This window comes from Corythoichthys intestinalis, chromosome 4 (genome assembly GCF_030265065.1).
Source record: "Corythoichthys intestinalis isolate RoL2023-P3 chromosome 4, ASM3026506v1, whole genome shotgun sequence".
In the NCBI taxonomy this organism is placed as follows: Eukaryota; Metazoa; Chordata; class Actinopteri; order Syngnathiformes; family Syngnathidae; genus Corythoichthys; species Corythoichthys intestinalis.
Window position 1 is genome coordinate 42,715,996 of NC_080398.1, and position 21,916 is coordinate 42,737,911.

The following is a 21,916-nucleotide window of genomic DNA, read 5'->3' on the forward strand; positions in this document are numbered from 1 at the left end:
CTCCCTGAAGAAAACATCAAAATTCCCTCTGTCTTTGATGATATGGGGCTGCATGTCAGGCAAAGGCACTGGGGAGATGTCTGTGGTTACATATTCAATAAATGCACAAGTTTACATACATTGAAATTCCAGACAGCTTTCTTATCCCTTCAATTGAAAATATGTTTTGGGATAATGAAATCATTTTTCCAAGATGACAATGCATCATGCCAAAGAGCTAAAACTGTTAAAGTATTCCTTGGAAAAGACTCATCCAGTCAATGTCATGGCCTGCAAATAGCCCAGATCTCAACCCTATTGAAAACCTGTGGTAGAAATGGAAAAAAATGGTCCACAGCAAGCCTCCGACCTGCAAGGATGATCTGGCAATTGCAATCAAAGAGAGTTGGCACCAAATTGATGAAAACTACTGTTTGTCACTCATCAAGTCCATGCCTCAGAAATTGCAAGCTGTCATAAAAGCCAGAGGTGGTGCAACTAAATACTAGAGATGTGTTTTGATTGTTATTTCCTTGTTTGTTTCTCATGATTCCATATCTTTTTCCTCAGAATTGAGTGATTCCATATTTATTTCCCTGCACTTGCTCTATAAAAGTAACATTTACTGACCACCACAATCTTTTTCATTCATTTCTTTTAGTGTTTCTGAATGCTAAAGAGTTGCCCTTTTGAACTAATTTATTATTTTTTCAAGATTTTTATTTGAGTTTGTTCTACATAATAAAATGTCTGAGTGTTTGAAAACATACTCAACATAAGGAACATACTCGTCAACAGTTAAGGAATTAGATGTGCTTGAATCCTTATCAGAGTTGCAATCATACATACACACTATATTTTTACAGTATTGTGTATGTGTGTGTGTGTCTGTTATGTACCCGATATTGACATTCTGAAAAGGAAGATGAGCCGTTGGTGAACGATCATTTGACATGGCGGCTGAAGATGGGATCATTATCTGTCTATGTGGTTTTAAGAGCTATTATTGCAGTGTAGGTTTAAGTTTCTGTGTGTGTGCGTGTGCATAAAACACACACAAGCAGGGAAGAGAGCAGGATGTATATTATTGTAAATACCTGACGCAGCTTATGGGAAGTACTCTCCGCAAAGTCTGACACTGCTGTGCAGCCAACGCACATGCACACGTGCACACACACTCAAACGCACGCACACACTTCTTTTCCTATCACATACAGTAGTTACTGCTAGAATACAGTAAGCGAAGATTAGAACCTTCAAACCCTTATACATGTCCGAGTAGACTCAAAACAACAGACCGGGACGGTAATTTTAGAGGGATACTAATTTTATTAAGTTTTAGGTCCACTGAAAAGCACATTTTAAAAACTCAAAAATACAATATTGAGCACAAAACTGAATAGTAACACAACTAATGTGTCCTGGCTGGTCCGCCAACATCATAGCTCACTACATTAAGCCATTAAAACAATACAGAGATGTTCTAATTGTTACTGTATGTTATTTTTCTTATTACAACTTTCCAAATTATTCATACGGTAGTCTTTGGTATTTAAATACATGTTACAGACTTTTACTCTGATAATTAATATATTTGGTACAGCAATTATATTGCAAGACACTTGAAATAAAAACATCTGATCTAATCCGGTTCATAACTGGGGTTGACAATAGCATTGAATAATGCAAATGTTATTAAGAGCTTAATTGGGCCTGTTCAGCATTTGAACAAGCCATAATGAGAAGGTTTTTCTTCCCTGCTTTGATGAGTTGATGCTCTAGTTGAGAATGTATTCAAAAACATTTCCAAATATCCAAAAGAGATGCAGTGAGTCAATGATGTAATGATTGTAATGTAATGTAATGTGATGATGCAAATTGGCTGTGCAGAAAATTCTGTACAATCATTTTGTACATATGGTCTGTTTAAACTCCGATCAATCAAGACATAACAACAAATCGTGAAATAAATCATGCAGTTTTGGAGTTGGGAAACCCTCACACTTGTGTTAAATCACACCTCGAATATTTCTGTGCATTTTGACACTTATCCAGGTAATCTCAAAACACAAGCATGGAGCTGAAAGTGTTTATTAAGACACTACAGAAAACGAGCAAGTGAAAAATATGGCGATGCAACTGAAAACAACAGATGGTTTTACTATTCATTTTTTGTATTTTTTGTGTGTTTAAAATTTTACATCATGTCCTAACGAGACAAAAGATATGAACATCTCTCTCAACTGATGTTTTGTACTACCTGCCTCTTTAAAGACGTTAAAACAAAGCAGAGGCCGGTGAAATTGAATCAGCATTGATGTCATTGCTAGATGGTAACATGACTCAGCGTTGCAAACTCAGTTTTGTATATAAACACATATATTATATGTACTTACTGTAGACCTTGACAAGTGGAAAGGGCTGCGAAGGAGTGAGGAATGTCTCTGACTCTCCCCTGATAGTAGCAGTGCTCTCCTCCCTGTTAACACACAAAAATTGTGATGTTTACTTAAATCCTAAAATTCTCAATAATACACAGTCAGATGCAGCAAGCACTGACCTACATTTACCATCAGTATTCAAATATGTGTTTCATGAAGATATATGCGTTTGCCTTTTAGATAACAAGTTGTGGATGTAAACTTCTATGGTTCTGATTTACAGAGAGAGTAGGTGTTCAATAGCATACGCCACCGAATGCTCTTTTTAGACTGCAACGCTATGTGACGTCACCATCGTAAACCGGAAAAGGGTAAACATAGACGCGCCGTCCCATACAACCAATGTTATTACTGCTTGTTTTCTGCCGGTAATCTTTCAAAAAAGAACATGCCGAGTAAACACTGCTGCTGTGGAACTTGTAGAAATGACTCTAGACATTACGACATATGAAGGATGTTTTCTTCATACACTTCCCGAAGCCAGAAACTCAAAGGAAAAAATGTGAAGAATGGATCAACTTCTGCGGACGCCCAAAAGACCAGTTTAACGCCAGCAAGGTGAAGCCATTCACACTCATATGCAATAAACATTATGCTGGGGGCCATAGTCCTACAGAAGACGACGAGGTAAGCCATTTTGATATTTTTACTTATTTTTTAGCGTGGCGTGTTGCCGTGCTGCTTCTGTCTGACAATGAATGGCCTGAAAAGAATTAAAATGGTATCTGGGTGCCACTGTTGTTACTTTTTCTGTTGTAAAACAACAACCTTAGTAGTATGTGTAAATAAATTATAGAATTAAAATTTGTTATTAATGAAACATTAAAAGTGTTAGCTGGCTGTCACAGAGTAGCATTTGCAATCGCTACACAAAAGTAGCAATGTAAATTACCCCCAAGAACAGTCAGAGATGTAAGACAACGAGAGGATATAATATACAAGAACAACAGGGCCTATGGTGGAAAAGGATAGATTGTTGAAACAGGAGAATGTCACTGTCAGTGGCGTAAGGCAATGCACACAAAAAAAAGGTGTCGATACAAAAGCTACCTCTGGATCAGGTCTGCTCTTTTTCCCGTCCTCAGCCCTCGACACTCAAGCCATCTCTTTAACTGAACATTTGTATGTTCTTCCACATCTTTACCAGAGAATTGGACACCAGTGGCATCATTTTCAGACAGAATTGGTAGGTTTAGCTCAGTAAACATCTCGTTCTTATACTATTTACATTAGGGCTGCAGCTATCGAATATTTTAGTAATCGGGTAATCGACTGAAAATTCTATCGATTAATCGAGTAATCGGATAAAACCGATACATTTTTAGGTGAAGAGCAATTATAAATATACATGAGATAACAGAACATTTCATCTAATATTGAACAATTTTCAGTCAATCAATGTATTTATTTTCGATGTACATTGTTGAAAACAGCCAACAATTGCATCTCAGATGTAACTAGAATAAAATTTAAAAAAAAGACTAATTCACTGCTTTCACTCAAAAAACTTTTAGATCTTATAAAAAATATATATATATATAATTATAATAATAACTAGAAACTGCAATTTCTGGAGAAATTACACCTGGTCTTTCCTGTGTGGCTATACAGATCGTAGCCCCGCCCAAGGCTATCAATAGAATGGACAAACATGCCTATCAATGGCATTAAACAAATTAAATCCCATTAGAAATGAATGGGAAATTTGGACGTTCATGGCCGCCAATGGCGGCACCCTTAATAAGCGTCAATGGAATTGGGGAAGTTTGGGGGACATGTCCTATTGATATCTGGTCATTATCTGTTGATTTTTGGGGAAAAAAAAAAATCCCATAGAAAATGAATGGGAAAAATTTGGACGTCCATGGACGTCAATGGCATCACCCTCCATAAGCGTCAGTGCAATCGTGGACATCTGGGGGACACGTCCTATTGATATCTAGTCATTTTCTGTTGATTTGGGGAAAAAAAACAATTCCCATTGAAAATGAATGGGAAAAAATTTGGACGTCCATGGACATCAATGGCATCACCCTCCATAAGCGGCAATGCAATCGGGGACATTTGGGGGACACGTCCTATTGATATCTAGTCATTTTCTGTTGATTGTGGGGAAAAAAAACATTTCCCATTTAAAATGAATGGGAAAAAATTTGGACGTCCATGGACGTCAATGGCAGCACCCCCTATAAGCGTCAATGGAGTCAGGGATGTTTGGGGGACAGGTCCTATTGATATCTGGTCATTATCTGTTGATTTGGGGAAATTTAGTTTTTTCCCCAATTGAAAATGAATGGGAAACATTTTGGACGTCCATGGCCGTCAATGGCATCGACATCCATAAAGTCAATTGAATCCAAGTACATTGGCATCAATAGATTCGACATGCATGGCCGTCAATGGCATCAATGCAATGTAAAAAATTCAATTGGAAATCCCATTGTAAGTGAATGGGAAATGTTCTCATTAAAAATGAAAAGGAACATTTTGGGCAAATTTCCAGGGTAACGTATTTTTTTTCCCAAATTCTGTATACAACTTTTATGCCCCTCATCGTCCCGGAATTTTTGATGCCCAAATTGTGTGATTTGGTCAAAAATTGAAGGACTAGATACATTTTGAAACTTTCCTTTTTTCCCATTAAAAATGAATGGGCAGGTTTTTGGCAAATTTCCGGGGAACCGTATATTTTTTCCAAATTGTGTTAATAACCTTTATTCCCCTCCCCGTCCTGGAATTTTTGATGCCCAATTTGTGTGATTTGGTGAAAAATTGTAGGACTAGATACATTTTGAAACTTTTTTTTTCTCATTAAAAATGAATGGGCAAGTTTTTGTCAAATTTCTGGGGAACCGTAAATTTTTTCCAAATTCTGTATACAACTTTTATGCCCCTCACCGTCCCGGAATTTTTGATACCTAAATTATGTAATTTGGAAAAAAATTGTAGGACTAGATACATTTTGAAAATTGCTTTTTTTTTTCGGAAAATTGCCATTTACGGGCAAACGGAAAATTTTTCGGGGACTTTTGAAAAAGTCCCTGCGTCGCGCAAAAATTCTGGACGTGTCGGTACTTGAATGGTGCCGATCGGTCAAGTGGTTCGGGCTGCGCAGCGCGTCGAAGGATTCCCATTCAAAAAAAAAAAAAAAAAAACAGAATAACATACAGGGAGGCTAAAGTTGTAGAATCTCACTACCTGATCTTTCCAAAGGAAAGACCAGGTAATAATATATATACTGTAAATATATATTATTAGCGCTTACAAGTCTACTGCTTCTGCGGTGGCTGTTTACTAACGCCGCTGACGCTGTCATTTTGCATCTAGTTCAAAACACATGTGATCTCTATGAGACGCATCAGACGCTACCTGCTACTACCGTAGCATCATGCGGGCTAGTTTTTAGCAACGTCAGCGTTGTTTCTAGCTGCTGTCGGCTGCAGTAAGTTAAAAAAAAAAAAAAAATCTTATTTTATTGCTACGCACGTGACATCAGCGTGTTATCCCGCATTAAAAGTAGTCCGGGCAAAACGTGATGCTTAGAGCTGTCAAAATTAAACCATTACTCGAGGTGGATAAAATTACTCGGATCAGTTTTTAAACTCGAGTTACTCGAGTTGCTCGAGTATTCGTTTCAGCTCTAATTTACATGCATTTAGCATTAGGGACATACGCGAGCTTGACCCGCCTAGCAACAGTTGCTAACGCCATGAATATTAATGAGCAAAAGTGACGTATTGCGTGCAGTACGAACACTTAGATTGTGTGCACTGTTCTGAGATACAGTTCTCAGATTGTAATTGTGTACTGCGATCTCAATAGCTCTATATTCCGTGCAGACACGAACTGATTGTGCATTAGGCAGCTATAATGTTTTTATTATTGCTGAAACGATTTATCGATTAACTCGAGTAATTCGATTAGAAAAAGGATTCAAATTAAATTTTGCTGCTTTGGGTATTTGATTAATTAAAGTCGCGTTGTAATGGTTTGTTTTGAAAATAATTTCATTTAGTTTTACTGATTTGGGTGGATACACTGCCCTCTAGTGGCAACATTAAATGTAACGTAACTCATTTTACATGGCTGAATCCTGCTGCTCTCTGTTAAGATCAAAATGAGCTAAATTTTTGTTTGAGCTAATGTGTTTTTAATGCATTCGTAATTTTATTTTGTATGTATATTTAGCCTTTTTTGTGGGAATATGTGTTTGACCTGTTTGTTAAGAGCAGTGTAAAAAAAAAAAAAAAAAAAAAAAAAAGTTAGCATTTTATAACATTTAAGCTATCAGACTTTTGCTCTGTAAGTGGGCGAATTGTTCTTTTGTTGTACTAAGATCTTCATTTATTTTTATACTGTTTAAAGCTCAGCTCAGGTATTTCAATTTTTTATGTTCTTATCCGATTACACGATTATTCGAACTAACTAGTTTATCGATTAATCGACCACCAAAATAATCAATAGCTACAGCCCTAGTTTTCATCATGAATAATGCTTGCGAAAAATTTGAAAAAATAATCCGTTGAGTTACATTTTTATTATTATGATTGAAACAAAAAACTCCACGCGGATTCCAAAATAGCAGTTTTTTTATTGTAATTTTTACCACGTCAAGTTTTTTTTCTCTCTCACAGTTTACCTGCCTATGTTGTTACTACTTGCACACAATTATAATTCCAGTAGCCAGATACTTCGCGAAAACGTAATAGTGTTAAATAAAAAGTGCCGTCATGTCTGTTCCTTCCATATTTCATTGTATGTCAGTATTCCATTGTTTTAATACAACAAGCACATACTGTATGTTAAGTACAGTGATTTTTTTCACTTTTAAGAGATGAGTGCAGGAGTGATCGGGGTGGAAGGCTGCCCGACCCGCGTGTGTAAAACAAGTGTCTTGTGTGTATCATGTATGTGACCTGGTGTACTACTTGTCAACTTTAGCACATCGTCTCCCTCTTCAAATACAACCGTTTGCGTCTTCCTTCTCAATCTCCCAAGAAGAAAATGGAAGTGTACATTGTCTAAGTGCTCTGTGAGGCAGTCTCTTCCTGGTTGCTTCCTCACTGCCTAAGAGCCATTAGGAAAGCAGGAAGTCGGACTCCCCTAGGAAACTCAGCTTTTATCAGGATCAATTACCGGCATGATGTAGCACATAGCGACACACCGCTCCGCAATATGCCTGCCTGGTTTATGGTGTTAAAAGCATGCTAGACATGCAAAGACATTAAAACCTTGTGTCCAACATTGCATTCCAAAACTGTGGGCAGTGACTGCAAAGATGCTGCAGAGATGCAAAGTCACTGTGGTTCCTTTATTGATTTTTCTTCCATTTATATATAATTGTAGCTATATGAGGAAGTATGTATACAGTACATTTTAGTATAGGATAGTAGCTTCCTGGAAACAGTGATAACAAAGTGTAAAATAGGACCTTTTTAATGCTTTGACTGTAGATGCAGGGTAAACACGGCTATAATTAAGACCAATTGATTATCGCCGTGTTCTATTTAGGTAGGGCAAGGGCTAATAATGTACATGCTGGCTCTTTCAAAGGCTCTTGACATGCTTAACAGCATGGAAATATGCATTCTGCACATATCTTGCATTAATTTAGAGCTAAACTTTGCCCCCTCAGTCCATCGCGGATTAAAAAAAAAACAAACAAAAAAACATCCCTCCCTCCCTTCCTCTCCCCGCTCTTTGTTGTCCAGGCAATGCACTGGAGATGCTTATTAAAGTTAACGATGATTGATAGACCTCCTTTGTGATCTTGCCACAGATCCCTGGAAGCCTCAACATCAAAGCGCTGCATGCGTCAACCATCGTTTAACTTGTTAAACAGTTGCTGTGGCATCTCATTGTGTGTAAGTGAGGAGATGGAGCGGATTTGAGTGGACTCACTCAATGAAGCATTTAATAAACACAAGCATTTTAATACTTTATTCATGTTTAAAAATAAAAAATATACATATAAAAAATATATACTATGGAGGGAAAAAAGTGAAAAAACATGTTTTATATGTACCTCTTTCCAATGCTAAATCTGAATAAATACATTGAACACGCACAATAAAATATATATAAAGTTGTTGTTTTTTTTTTTTTTTTGGGTGGGCGGCACTACTTCGCCGTTTTTTTACTTATCGCGGCGGGTTCTGGTCCCCATTAACTGAAAAAACGAGGGATCACTGTATAAGAAAATCACCTCCCCTCGAAAAAAAAAAGATTTGAATAATGAAGTCGAAGGGCTTTTTTTTTCGTAAGCAGTGCCGCACCGTTTGGGTTAAAAAAAATATGGATTTCGATTTCATCAGCTACCGCTTGACACAAAGATAAGCACACTAGAGGAGTGAGGTTGTGTCCTTGACAACACACCCAACGCAAAGGACAATTTGCTAGACAGAAGCTGCTCTTTTTCTAAACCACAGAAGACTCTGTCTCAGTTCCAATTCAAGCTAGACTGCTGGTCTAAGCTGATGTTGCGTAGCCTGTGGTCCAGGGACAGGTAGAAAGATACGTTAGCTATGTGGGCATGTGTCTTGCATTTCATCCATAAATACTGTATAAAACAGTGTTCTTCGAAACCTCTGAATCATTGTACTGTAGAAATCCATTAATTGAGTTTGTGACTTGTACTTTCTCTTAGCAAGCTCTTGTTGACCTTCAACCTCCAAAGCAGTTTCATCTTCCATGTCTCGGGCAGCCAGTAAAGGTTATGGGAAGAAGCACATGTATTGGTGCAAACACAGTAGACGGTGTTTCCACCCATTAAGAGTATAAAACGCACTTTTCTTAATTTACCCGCCTGTGCATGTCCACCAAATTGCCAAAAACTTGAAATGCCTCCCCGCTAGGCACAATATAGTTTAAGTCTATCAATCATGGCAGTATCAAGTGCACCCAATTAAGATACAATGACCTCCGTAGTGGGGAAATTTTGAAGAAACATCTGATTTCTGCGATACATAAACAAGATACAGTGGTATGAAAAAGTATCTGAACCTTTTGGAAGTTCTCACATTTCTGCATAAAATCAACATCAAATGTGATCTGATCTTTGTCAAAATCGGACGGATGAAAAAGCAGTGTCTGCTTTAACTAAAACCACCCAAACTTTTATAGGTTTTAATATTTTAATGAGGATAGTATGCAAACAATGACAGAAGGGGTAAAAATAAGAAATTGTACCATCACATTTAATATTTTGTGCCCCCTCTTTTGCAGCAATAACTTAAACCAGATGCTTCTTGTAGCTGCAGATCAGTCTGCAGGACTAGGACCAGGACTAATCTTGGCCCATTCTACTGTACAAAACTGCTGTAGTTCAGTCAGATACCTGGGATGTCTGGCATGAATCGCTGTCTTTAGGTCATGCCACAGCATCTCAATGGGGTTCAAGTCGGGACTTTGACTTGGCCACTCCAGAATGTGTATTTTGTTCTTCTAAAACCATTCTGATTTACTTCTCTGTTTTGGATCATTGTCTTGTTGCAGCATCCATCCTCTTTTTACCTTCAACTGTCTGACAGACGACCTCAGGTTTTCCTGCAAAACATCCTGATAAACTTTTGAATTCTTCCATTAATGATTGCAAGTTGTCCAGGCCCTAAATCATGATGCTCCCTCCACCATGCTTCACGGTGAGGATGAAGTGTTGATGCTGGTGGGCTGTTCCATTTTTCCTCCACACATGACGTTGACTGTTAATCCCAAACAATTCAACATTAGTTTCATCAGTCCACAAAATATTTTACCAGAACTTCTGTGGAGTGTCCAAGTGCCGTTTTGCAAACATTAAACGAGCGACAATGTTTTTTTTTAGACAGCAGTGGCTTCCTCCGTAGAGTCTTCCCATGAACACCATTCTTGGCCATAGATTTAAATATAATTGATGTGTGCACAGATATATTGGACTGTGCCAGCCAGTGCTTTTTGTAAGTCTTTAGCAGACACTCTAGGATTCTTTTTTACCTGTCTGAGTATTCTGCGCTGAACTCTTAGCGTCATATTTGGTGGACAGCCAATCCTTGGGAAAGAAGGAACAATGCCAAACTCTCTCCATTTGTAGACAACTTCTCTGACTGTCGATTGATGAACATCCAGACTTTTAGAGATAGTTTTGTATCCTTTCCCAGCTTTATACAAATCAACAATTCTTGATTGCAGGTCGTCAGACAGCTCTTTTGACTGAGCCATGATGCTGTCTGATCAGACAATGCTTCTCAACAAGACCATTTTTACCAGGTGTGTGTTTTATAGTGGGCAGGGCAGCTTTAAACCACTCATCAGTGATTGGGCACACACCTGACTTAAAATATTTAATAAAAATTGGTTTCAATTGCTCTTTAGGTCTCCTTAGGCAGAGGGTCCACTGACTTATTTTTCCACTTATTTATTTTTCCCCCTTCTGTCATTGTTTACATGCTATCCTTGTTAAAATATGAAAACCTATAAATGTTTGGGTGGTTTTAGTTAAAGCAGACACTGTGTTTTTCATCTGTGTGATTTTAACAAAGAACAGATTACATTTGATGGTGATTTTATGCAGAAATGTGAGAAATTCCAAAAAGTTCAGATACTTTTTCATACCACTGTAGAAGAGGGACAGTCAGCAAGAAACAACAATTTAATGAAACGGCACCACCAATAGGTTCATTTTAACTGTATCGAATATTGTATAATATTGTACTAGTTTGCTGAGTGACTCTCAATCCTAAAATGAAGTGCGATTTAGTGTATTTGATGCAACAGTGCTGCAGTGAACAATCCAAGCAGACGGTCAGATTGTTGGGAATTATCACTTGTTATCCTACTGTATACATGTAAGTCAATTTTTATAACATGGATGGGTCTACTTCAATTCCACTGTAATCCAATGTAAGGAGAGACTGTCTGATTCTGATAAATAATTGTAAATGAATATTAAAGGGCCCAGAGACGAAGAGGAACAAGCAGCATCCCTGGATGCTAATTAGAAAAATATGCCCTTTTAGAAATAGCACAAAAGCCCCTCTGGAATAGGACAGCAACATTTTGATTTAGAATAGAGGAGGAAGAAGAATGATTTGCAGATTCTTACAGCAGTGACGACTGTCTTCCCTTTCTCTGACAAATGCTTTTCCACGTACTCTGAAGACAGCAGATCACTGAAAAGAGAGAAGACAGATGGAACAAAATTAGGTTAAATGTCCAAATAGGTGTGATTTTCATTCCAGCGTCACTCTGTGGTGCATGCGTTCTTTAATTTTATGGAATGATCGTATTCTATCAGAGCGTCTCAAAGCATTGGCATTGCTAATTGTGACCGATGAGGAGGGGCAAGGCTATTTCCAGACCGCAAACTCAATTAAACAAATGTGTCTTTGAGATGACGTGTGGATGTATCTGCAAGTGTGTGCATATTTATTATTGCACTGAAGGACAAATGGAGGTCACAGAAACAGTAACTCTGGCAAATAAGGAAAAGAAGAGGAAATACATTCAGAGGCTAAGTATGAGGAAGAAAGCAGTATGTGTCTGTGTGCATGCTCTTTACAACAGCAAGTACCATATCCCAAAGGACATAACCGCACATACACACATGCATACAAACACAGTTCGAGATAAAGACAAATATCTTTGCCTCTAATGAATATTCTGTAACTATAGTAGTGTTGTATTTTCTTTTTTTTTTTTTTTCCTTTTTGCTGGGCCTACCACAAAACTCAGGCGCGATTTATTTATTTTAATTTTTTGCAATAGTGACAGCCGCGAGAAGGGCGCTTGAGGCTTGTGTGCCAGTATCTGGTACTCGTTTCACTCCTTTCACACTAGATATCTTATATGCATTGCGAGTGTGGGGACTGACATCCTCACGTGGTGGCTATCTTAGGACAGGACCAGTCGATCCTCATTAGGCCTGTCACGATAACAAATTTTAGTGTGCGATAATTTATCTCATAAATTATTGCGATATTATTGCGCCCCCCCCAATTTTTAAAAATGTTTTTTAAACCATTTTACCAATAACACAGTGAGAATACAGTATATAATAATAGATCAATTTAGGGTGTGACAGAATATCGAAATGGTGATAAATCGTGATACTTTGTATCCCAATAGGTTATCGATATGCTCCTGCCAAGAATCGAGACATCGTTTTAAAACGGTGTCAATATCCCAAAAATAAATAAATAAAAATAAACCAATAAGTTGCTACCAAAATCTTCCACCATAATTGTGTCTCAGGTAACTATAAGGCTGCATTGACGTTGCTCGATGCCCAAACCATTTAGACTGAGAACGTTCATTCATTCGAAACCAGAGCATTCACAGTAATTCTGTCCCATTTTCAGGGCATTTACAGGTCACGTGCTGTTCATTTTAGGGCATTTACAGGTCATTTTCTGTTGAGTTTGAGTCACTGCCTATTAATTTGGGTAATTCCCAGGTCATTTCCTGTTCTGTAACTCAAAATAAACAGGAAGAGACCCATAAAATACGCCAAAATCAACAGGAAGTAACTGAAAATGAAAGGTAAATGACCTTAAATGGCCCAAAATTACCTCATTGCTTGGCATTGGCTGCCACTACCTGCCGTAGACGTTCAATCCATTTGAACTGGGAGTGAACATTCGCTGCCATCCCTCCCACTTCAAACGGATTGGACGTCTACTAATGGTAAACTCACTCCAATTCACAGCAGAAGCTTGTTTTTCTGTCTATTAGTTGTTTGTAGAATATCCTAGAATGTTTCCTGACCAATGTATCGATAATCGTTGTATCATCAGACCATCGTTATCGTGAGCTTTGTATCGCAAATCGCATCGTCTCGTGAGGTACCTAGATCAAGTACACCCATTTAAACGCGATAAATGTTTACTCTTAAATTCAACAATAGACCATGCATCTTTTAAGTAAAAGACAATATTAATACCGCACAGAAACACAGAATAAATAAAATGTCTTTTTCAAGAAAAAAAAAATTGCACTTAATAACTTAAGCATTTAGGCAAATGAAAACTTCCCCTCATAGCTTCTGCTATCTGCGTTCCATGTGTAATATTCTGATTGGATGTTTTCCAAGGCACCCTGAAGCGCACGCAATGGTCATGTTGTTTTGTTCATGTGACGCGGCAGTGAGAGGCACAGAGCCAGCCGAGAGCCTCGGGCTGAGGAAGTGTTGTTAGCGCCGTGTGTTAATAAAAAACAAAGTTGTCAGCACGTCGTGTTGTTTGATATCATTGCCAGAAAAACACACATAATAGGAAACCATACAGATTCCTTTTTAATGTTGTCCTTATAATGATGATCTGCTGCATCATAAATCACTTTGTGACTTTCCACCTCCATGATGGAGCGTTCTCCGTCCATGCTCGCTGGTTAAATCGTGAATAAGCAACTGGGCTGTTGACTCCAGGCATGGCTCCGCCCATTTTGATGGATGCGTCTCCGGCAAAAATAGAAAATAGCCTAAACCCATCCAGCGGGCTCCGGCTCGCACGAGACGGTCCGCAGTCAATCCGGAGCACTGACGCGGCCAGTATACATTGAGTAAAAGGATATAATGGGAACAGATTGGCCCCGGCACTTTTTTTTTGCCGGACCCGGATCGAAGATGCATTTTGCGTTGTTGGCAACAAGGAAGCCGAACTTTAACAGCACATTAGTCGCGCGCGCGCACACACGTACACGTGAGGCAATAAATCACAGCGGAAAAATGACTGCCTTCTTTTTCATTTATCGTGCGATAAATGGAATTGTTGCATATTGCGACAGGTTTAATCCTCATAACAAAAAAGTTAAAGAAACGCAGACTTTGAGCAATCACTAGTTATTTCAATTTTCAACCGATTTTGTCATATACGTCAGAGACTGAGTAATTACTGTACAATAACTTATTATAACATTTCATCTTTCAACATCCACGCTGTAAAATGCTAATATACAACTTAATTAAATATTATAAGTGAACCAAACCCATTTTTTATCAACCTGTTGTGAACACTTTAATAAGTAAGTAGTTATTTGGCGCTGGAAAACATGCCTAACTTGATGAACAACAATCAGTTTGAATCCTTTCCATATCCCACTCCTACCGCAGTTGTTTGCTTTTCACTTCCCCTGTCATTAGTTTGTTTTTCACTCCTATAGCTGCTCCATATCGAAAAGGAAATACCAGGACGCTCGCGGAGGGCGCCAAGGCACGGGAGGGGAAGATTGAAAAGAGAGCCACTGCGTTCAAGTGCACAGGCATGCACAGCGCCTTCTCTATTTTATCCAAATTATTTATTTTATTTAACATCCATACATCATTTTAGTATAAATATATGAATATATATGTATTTATTTTAAAAAAAGTTAGCAAAAGAGAAGTCGGCCCGACCCGACCGTAAATAATCACACATAAGTCGCTCCAGCATATAAGACGCACCCTCTGCCAAACTATGAAAAAAAACTGCGACTTATAGTCCGAAAAATACGGTAGTTTAATTCCCCTGAATTAATCCATTGAGTGTTGTCCCTTGGGTTATTTTGGGGAAGGGTAATTAAAATATGTTATTGATTAAATTAGCATTTGCTGTTTATATTATAGAATTATTTCAGGTAAAAAAAGAATGAAGTTCGCCTGCATGATGAATGAGCAGCACTACGGCTAACTAAGGTATCGCTTCAGTACTGGAAGCTCACAATAAATAAGTTACTGCAATCCAATTAATTCAAGTCATTTTGAGTATTTCAAACTCAAAATAAACAATTTACTATAATCCAATTATTAATTTGAGTCCATAAAACTTGAAATAATTAAGTAAATTGCATCTAATTAATGTAGGTAGCATAAATTATATTCTCTATGCTCTCTAAATTCAAGTTCGCATTTTTTTTTTTTTTTTTTGTAAAGTCAACTTATCAAATTTTGCAGTGCACCCTGAATCTTAGCCACATTTATAATGATTGGTATAAACTAGGGCTGTCAAAATTAACGCGTTAACGGGCGGTAATTAATTTTTTGAATTAATCACGTGTAAAATATGTAACGCAATTAATGCATGCGCGGATCGACCCACTCAACCATTGCCGCGAACAGACTACAATGGCGCCGGTTGATGTATATTGAGAGCCAAGGGCAGAGACAAGCAAGTGGAGTGGACGCAGTTGTTACCGGCACCCGCAAAGGGGGCCGCTGTTATTTTCAATGTGACCGGCATTGTCAGATTGAGCAGTGAGGAAGAAAGTGGTCGAGCGAGAGAGTAGAGAAAGTGCGCTGTTAGTGGCAGGCCCAAGTGCTGCTTCCCCACATGCTTTTGTTTTGTCAATAAAAGTATTCACAAAAAGCCATCTAACAACTCTCCATGTTTATATGTTGGCCGCCGGCTCCCTCAGGAGGTAAGAGAACGAACCGAGCCATCTGACGACAGCGAGCCACCATGATTCACCGGTCCAATGGGGTCCATAGCACTACCAATATCCTAGCAGGATGAATTGATAACGCAGACATTTATTGGGGCCGCACTATTTAAATGGTAACGCATTTGCATCTCTTCCACATTTGTTATAATTATTGTGGCAAGCAACATGGGGAAGTATAACCAAGGATGATTGTTTACTTAACACCATGAATTGTACTCAACGCAGAGAAGCTATATCCTTTGCAGCAACCACTGTGACTCATGGTTGCTCAAATTCCCATCGTGCATTTCGGCAGTTAAGAACATTTAAATCGCTACAGTATCATTTAGTGAGAGCACAACAAAAATAATATTCCTATCTCTCAAAAATAAATAATGTTCACAAAAAGAAAAGTGCTCAATGCAAAGAGATCTGGCATTCCCAATCAAAATAGCTATGCAAAATAATACGCTATTCAAACATTAAGTTTAGCTCAAAAAATACACTAGATAGCAATATTTAGTCACAATATAAAAACTACCAAAATTACTATAACTTGTACTCACATTTATCTTTTATGAATTAAAAGTCTTTCTATCCGTGGATCCCTTTCACAGAAAGAATGTTAATGTTAATGCCTTCTTGTGGATTTATTGTTATAATAAACAAACACAGTACTTATGTACAGTATGTTGAATGTATATATCCGTCTTTTCTTTCCATTCCAACAATAATTTACAGAAAAATATGGCATATTTTAGAGATGGTTTGAATTGCGATTAATTGCGATTAATTACGATTTATTAATTTTCAAGCTGTGATTAACTCGATTAAAATTTTTAATCGTTTGACAGCCCTAGTATAAACCAAACTATTTGCAAACCTGCGGAAAATTCAGACAGTTAATCGTATTTTAGTTGGAGTAAATCACTCTTCTTCCATCTGCCTACCTTGTATCAAGATGGACACCAATTATGAAATCTGCCAACTCCACCTTAAGCCCCCTAGCCTTCTTGTAAGATATCTTTAAACTAAGATAATAGGACCATTGATGAGCTGAATTTTATCCAAAACCATGCGTAAAACTGTAGGGATGCCTGAAAATTTGAAAAACACGAACAAAGTGGGCGCTGAAGTGTTATGTTGTTACTCTTGAAGTTGAAGGAAACTTATTTTAGCACCAGGATTGGGTGATGGATTACTGTGTCACTGCGTCACGGCTGACCACGAAGGTGGTTTCAACACCACGTAATTCAGTTCTTTTAAAACTGCTCTTTTTTTGGTGCATAATAAGGTGACTGTGTTTAAGAAAAATTGTGGACGACATACATTTTCCCACAAAAATGTGACTAACAGTCCAGTGTGACTAATCTATGATTTCTTTTCTTCACCATGAGGATGTTTTTATGACTAGTGCGTCTTAAAACAAAAAAAAAGATGAGCAAACACTAATTGTACTACTTTAAGGATATTTGACGTTTTGACAAATTCACATTTCTTCTCTAAACATGTGGAATCAAGTTTCTGGGGTGTCAAATTCTAATAAAAATTGAGTCTCAAAAAGCACAGAAAAGTCTGTTCTCCCACAATAGGCCCAACGTAGTAGTTGCGAAGTTCATCACAGCGTTTCTGCCTCACAACAGCGTGCCGACTAAGCCAAGAAAAAGACTCCTCTGGAAGACTAATGGCTGTTTCAGTGTGCTTGGGTAATAAAAGCACAGAGAGAGGAGGGAGATAAAATGGAAAGATGGAGGAAAGGCCATCATGGGGGGAATAAAGAAGCGGCAAATGTTAACGAGAGGGAGGTGTCAACGCAGACCTCGGGGCTCAAACTAATATCCCATCATGCAACGCTCCAAGGTCCTTCCGGGAAAAACCCTGCACCATCATGACTGTGTAATAAGAGCTAAGAAGCTCACTTGTCAGCCTCCAATTGCACATCATTCCTCACCTCAGACAATCGGGAACACAATAAACACGCTGTAGATGACAGGACAAAAGTAACGCGCGTACACTTCTGTGATGAAGACATGCTCTGTGGGTCAAAGGCGCGCTGTTAGCCTTTGTTCTACTGGGATATGTGTTTAAGATTCACAGCTTGTGATCTTTATCCACGCTGTGCAAGCATGGTGAGGGGGGGCATAGACAGAGCGTGGGGGCATCACGACCACAGCCTCTGATGGAGGGGGCCACGATAACACATTTCAGCTTGATTCTTTGAGGATTTAAATAATTTATTGGACAAAGACCCAAAACTCAACCTCTTGCTCACACTCAATAGCATGACCCCCCTCCTTTACCTCCAAATACACATGCTTGTCCTACATGCTAATTTACTGTAATGTTAATTTAAAAAATGCTGTATACATCATATGCCCCTTTGCCACTGTATGACAATTTAGAAGTTATACAAGATTATTAAATATTCAAAAAAGACACCCAAAATAAATTGAAAAATGAAAATGAAATGATGTTTACAGTGATCCCTCATTTTTTCGCAGTTAATGGGGTCCAGAACCCTCTGCAATAAGTGAAAAACCGCGAAGTAGTGCATACATCTTAAAAAAAAAAAAAAAAAGTTTTTTAAGCACTTGAAATGTAATAACTATGATAAGTTTTAAACATGTTACTGTCTAGAGGTGGGAATCTTTGGGCACCTAACGATTCGATTACGATCCAGAGGCTCTGATTCGATTATAAATCGATTATTGATGCACCAAAAAAAAACCCAATCCCCCCCAAAAGCTTTTAATTTTTTTACACTAGTTCCAAAATTGTTCAAAGATCCTCTCAGGCTAAACCAAACTACTATTTCAGTATCAAGTTAACCGTTAAAAACAGTAAACATAATACTCAAGTTCCCATTCTGTATCGGCAGCTTTAAACTACATTCAATTAACTTAATGTTTTGAATAAACCGTTAAAGTTGTTAAAATTGCTCCCGTTATTCCATAATTTCCCTTCTGTCTACTTTCGACGTGAAAGTTTTAAAACTGTTTCATCATTTAAAGATAGATTCAAGTCAAGATTTTGCCGATTTGGTTTTTTTGTTTTGTTTTGTTTTGTTTTTTAGAAAAAAAAGTAATTAGGTTCGCTTTAAGATGGCGCCCGTTTACTAGCGCGGGAGAGTGTCATTTCGTATCTAGTTCTTGGTATATGATTTAACAAGGCCGTCGTCTGTCATTTCACATCTAGTTCTAGATATATGTGATATCTACCATAGCCGTATGTTGCCATATGTTTGTAGCAACTAGCAACTGGGCACTGTTTGTAGCGGCTGACGACCGCAGTGAGGTATTATTGTTTAGTTTAGTTTTTTTTATCTAGCGGCATGAGTTGAACATGATATTTACTCTCGGTGCGTTCATCATTGCGTCCTGAAGACCACGCTGACTGTGTTTTATTTCCGCTTTACCTAGTATGATTCAATAATCGGAATTTGGATGTTTGTGAATCGTTCTCGCATCTTCCACGGCCAAATCGCGAATAATCTAAGGATCGGAAATTTCGCACGCCTCTATTACTGTCCCACCAAATTATTTTGAAACAAGAATGATGTAGGAGGAAAATGCTCGGCTTTATTAAATGCTCCATTGAGTGAGTCTACTCAAATCCTCTCAAGCTTCCCACTTACACACAATGAGTTGCAACAGCAACTGTTTAACAAGTTAAACGATGATTGATGCATGCAGCGCTTTGGAAGTTCGTGACTGGCAAGATCAAACACAAACATCTGTCATCATTGTTAACTTTAATGAACAACTCCAATGCAGCGCCTGACGAACAAAGAACAGGGAGAGGGAAGGAGTGAGCAAGAGTGAGATTGACTCGGACAGGTCATCAGTATTTTTTTGTTTTAATTGAAAAAAAATCCCCGATGGACTGAGGGCGCAAAGTTTGAAGCGCGAAGTAGCGAGGGATCACTGTATTTTTTTTAATTGAAAAGTGGCACTGCTATAAACAGTAAATCACTTAACAATACTCCTGATCTCAGCTTTTCGTTTGTTTAAAGCATATTTCCCTGTGTGTTTTATAAGCCTGAAGGGCCAACAGGCTTATCTATTTCATTTATTTATTTGTCTATTTATTTTTCAAAAATATGGTGTGCCACCTGTAGATTTCTTTACCACCTGGCTTCGGAGGTTTTCTGAGCAAAACCCTGGAGGGAAAAATATTTTAGTGCTCACATAAAGCATGAATTTGGTTGTAAGACCACCAACAAAGGCTTGGTGAAAAGGTGAAAACTTTTGGTGCCTTTAAACCAAAACTGAAATCACAAAATGAGAATAAATTGCCATCCTTCTGGTATGATGAGGTCATCTGAGGTTCCGAGAATGCAAAGTTGATAAATTACGGATGATATAAACAGATGATGTAAACCACACAGTCATCGTGATCACCGATTCGAAGATTCGAGGCTAACAATGACAAAAATATAAACAGTTCATATACTGTACATGCAATAAAACCTCCCCTTGTTGTTGTGCGAAGATGTCTTCGCTTGCTACAGTATCACTGCTGCTTTTGGCCATGTTGCTTGGTGTAAGGCTGTCTTAAGAAATGAATAATAAATATCTCTCTCAAATTAAGGTTTCCTTTTTGCCCTTCAGTAAAAAGGAACAAACAAAGAAAAACAGTAAGTGTAAATATCCCTATTAATTACAAATGATGAGAGTTAACAGTGAGCTGGATTTAACACTGTTGTTGATCAAAACAACCACACCAAAATAACCTTTTAGATCTATTACAGTGCAGTATGACGGTATCTTGTTGCATTTTTTTGAATGATTCCCCCACAGGGCAATAAACATATTAAGTTTTTCGTTTTGTCCGGACAAGTATTGCCCTTCTATAAGATGACATGGGATCGATGCAGTGTTGCCTACGACTTATTGCAGGTGGTTCAAAACCCAACTTTTACATAACATTTAAAAGGCCTCCCAGAAAGATATTATAGATATGTCACTCTTTAAAGCAATGGACATTGTGGTCCTTATAGTATTGTTAACCCTTTATAGGAGAAGTGACTATTTTTGGTTTTAAAATATTAACATTTAGGATAGAAGTGTGGCCTAAATAACCCAAAATGTGAAACCCACATACAGTGGGGAGAACAAGTATTTGATACACTGTCAATGGGTTTTCCCATTGGCCAGGTCTCATGTATCCATCCAGCCAAATAACCATTCCATTTTTGCTGCCAACCCTCCCAGTCAAAATGGATTAGACGTCTAGCACCATCAATGGCAGCCAATGAGTTGGATGGGTGCCCTATAAAGGCTTAACATAACTTTGTGTTACTGTACTCTCGTTATCTGAGTTCACGACCTTCTTTTCAACAGTGTACTTATCCTCCACTTTGTTGAAAGACGTTTTCTCGGTTCAGTCGCCGCAGCAATGTCTCGCGTTGGCGCACTTGTCAATCAGAGGATTTCCGACCAGACGCTCCGCCGCTTGAGCTGACAAACCATTCATAGGCACACAAGAGACATTTGCGTCACATCCCTCTTTTGCTTTCTCATGCCTTGAATGTAAGCCAGCAGACACATGCTCTGAACAGCCAAAGAAAAAATGCACACACAACACAGATTCCATTTTATTAAGAGTTTAAAGAACATGAAGCGGTAGAAAACCAGAGTGGCGTCAGCCTTCCTTCAAAGAATTTTATAGGCATGCGTGTCATCTTTTTTAAACATAATTGCAAACGCTAAGTGCATTTAAGTGCACTTTACTTCAGAAACTGAGGAGTACAATCGAATATGAAAATCTATTCTGTCACAACATTAGAAATGTCATTCCTGTTTCAAGAGGAGAAAATGAGGCGGAACAAGACAAACAAAGCAAAGTGTATAAAATTTCATTAAAAAAAAAAAAAAAATCGCACAATGGATGTTTTTTTTCTCCTCCTTTGTACTCTGTGTACAAAAATCCACATTTTACATAACTTCGAAATATCTGTGGTTATCCAAACTGTAGACAAAACGCTGCAGTGAAAATTCAACAATGATGCCACTTGGACTTGTTAGGAAACATGCTTTTTTCCCTCAAAAAAACAAAAGAACTAGAAATAGAAAGGTACTAGGTCTGTGACGAACACAGCATTTGACTCGCTTTAAGCAAGAAGAAAT

General features: G+C 38.1%; 1 protein-coding gene across 2 annotated transcripts in view; it reads right to left on the reverse strand.

The window, feature by feature from the left end:
* The window catches only part of adam22 (ADAM metallopeptidase domain 22), a 133,693-nt gene that overhangs the window by 85,337 nt on the left and 26,440 nt on the right, over positions 1-21,916 (reverse strand). For both annotated transcript variants that reach the window (XM_057833949.1, XM_057833948.1), the window contains exons 4-5: positions 11,500-11,566; positions 2,376-2,458 (exon numbers count right to left, since the gene is read on the reverse strand). In XM_057833949.1, coding sequence (XP_057689932.1) covers positions 2,376-2,458; positions 11,500-11,566 — 150 coding nt within the window. The remainder of the gene's footprint in view (positions 1-2,375; positions 2,459-11,499; positions 11,567-21,916) is intronic.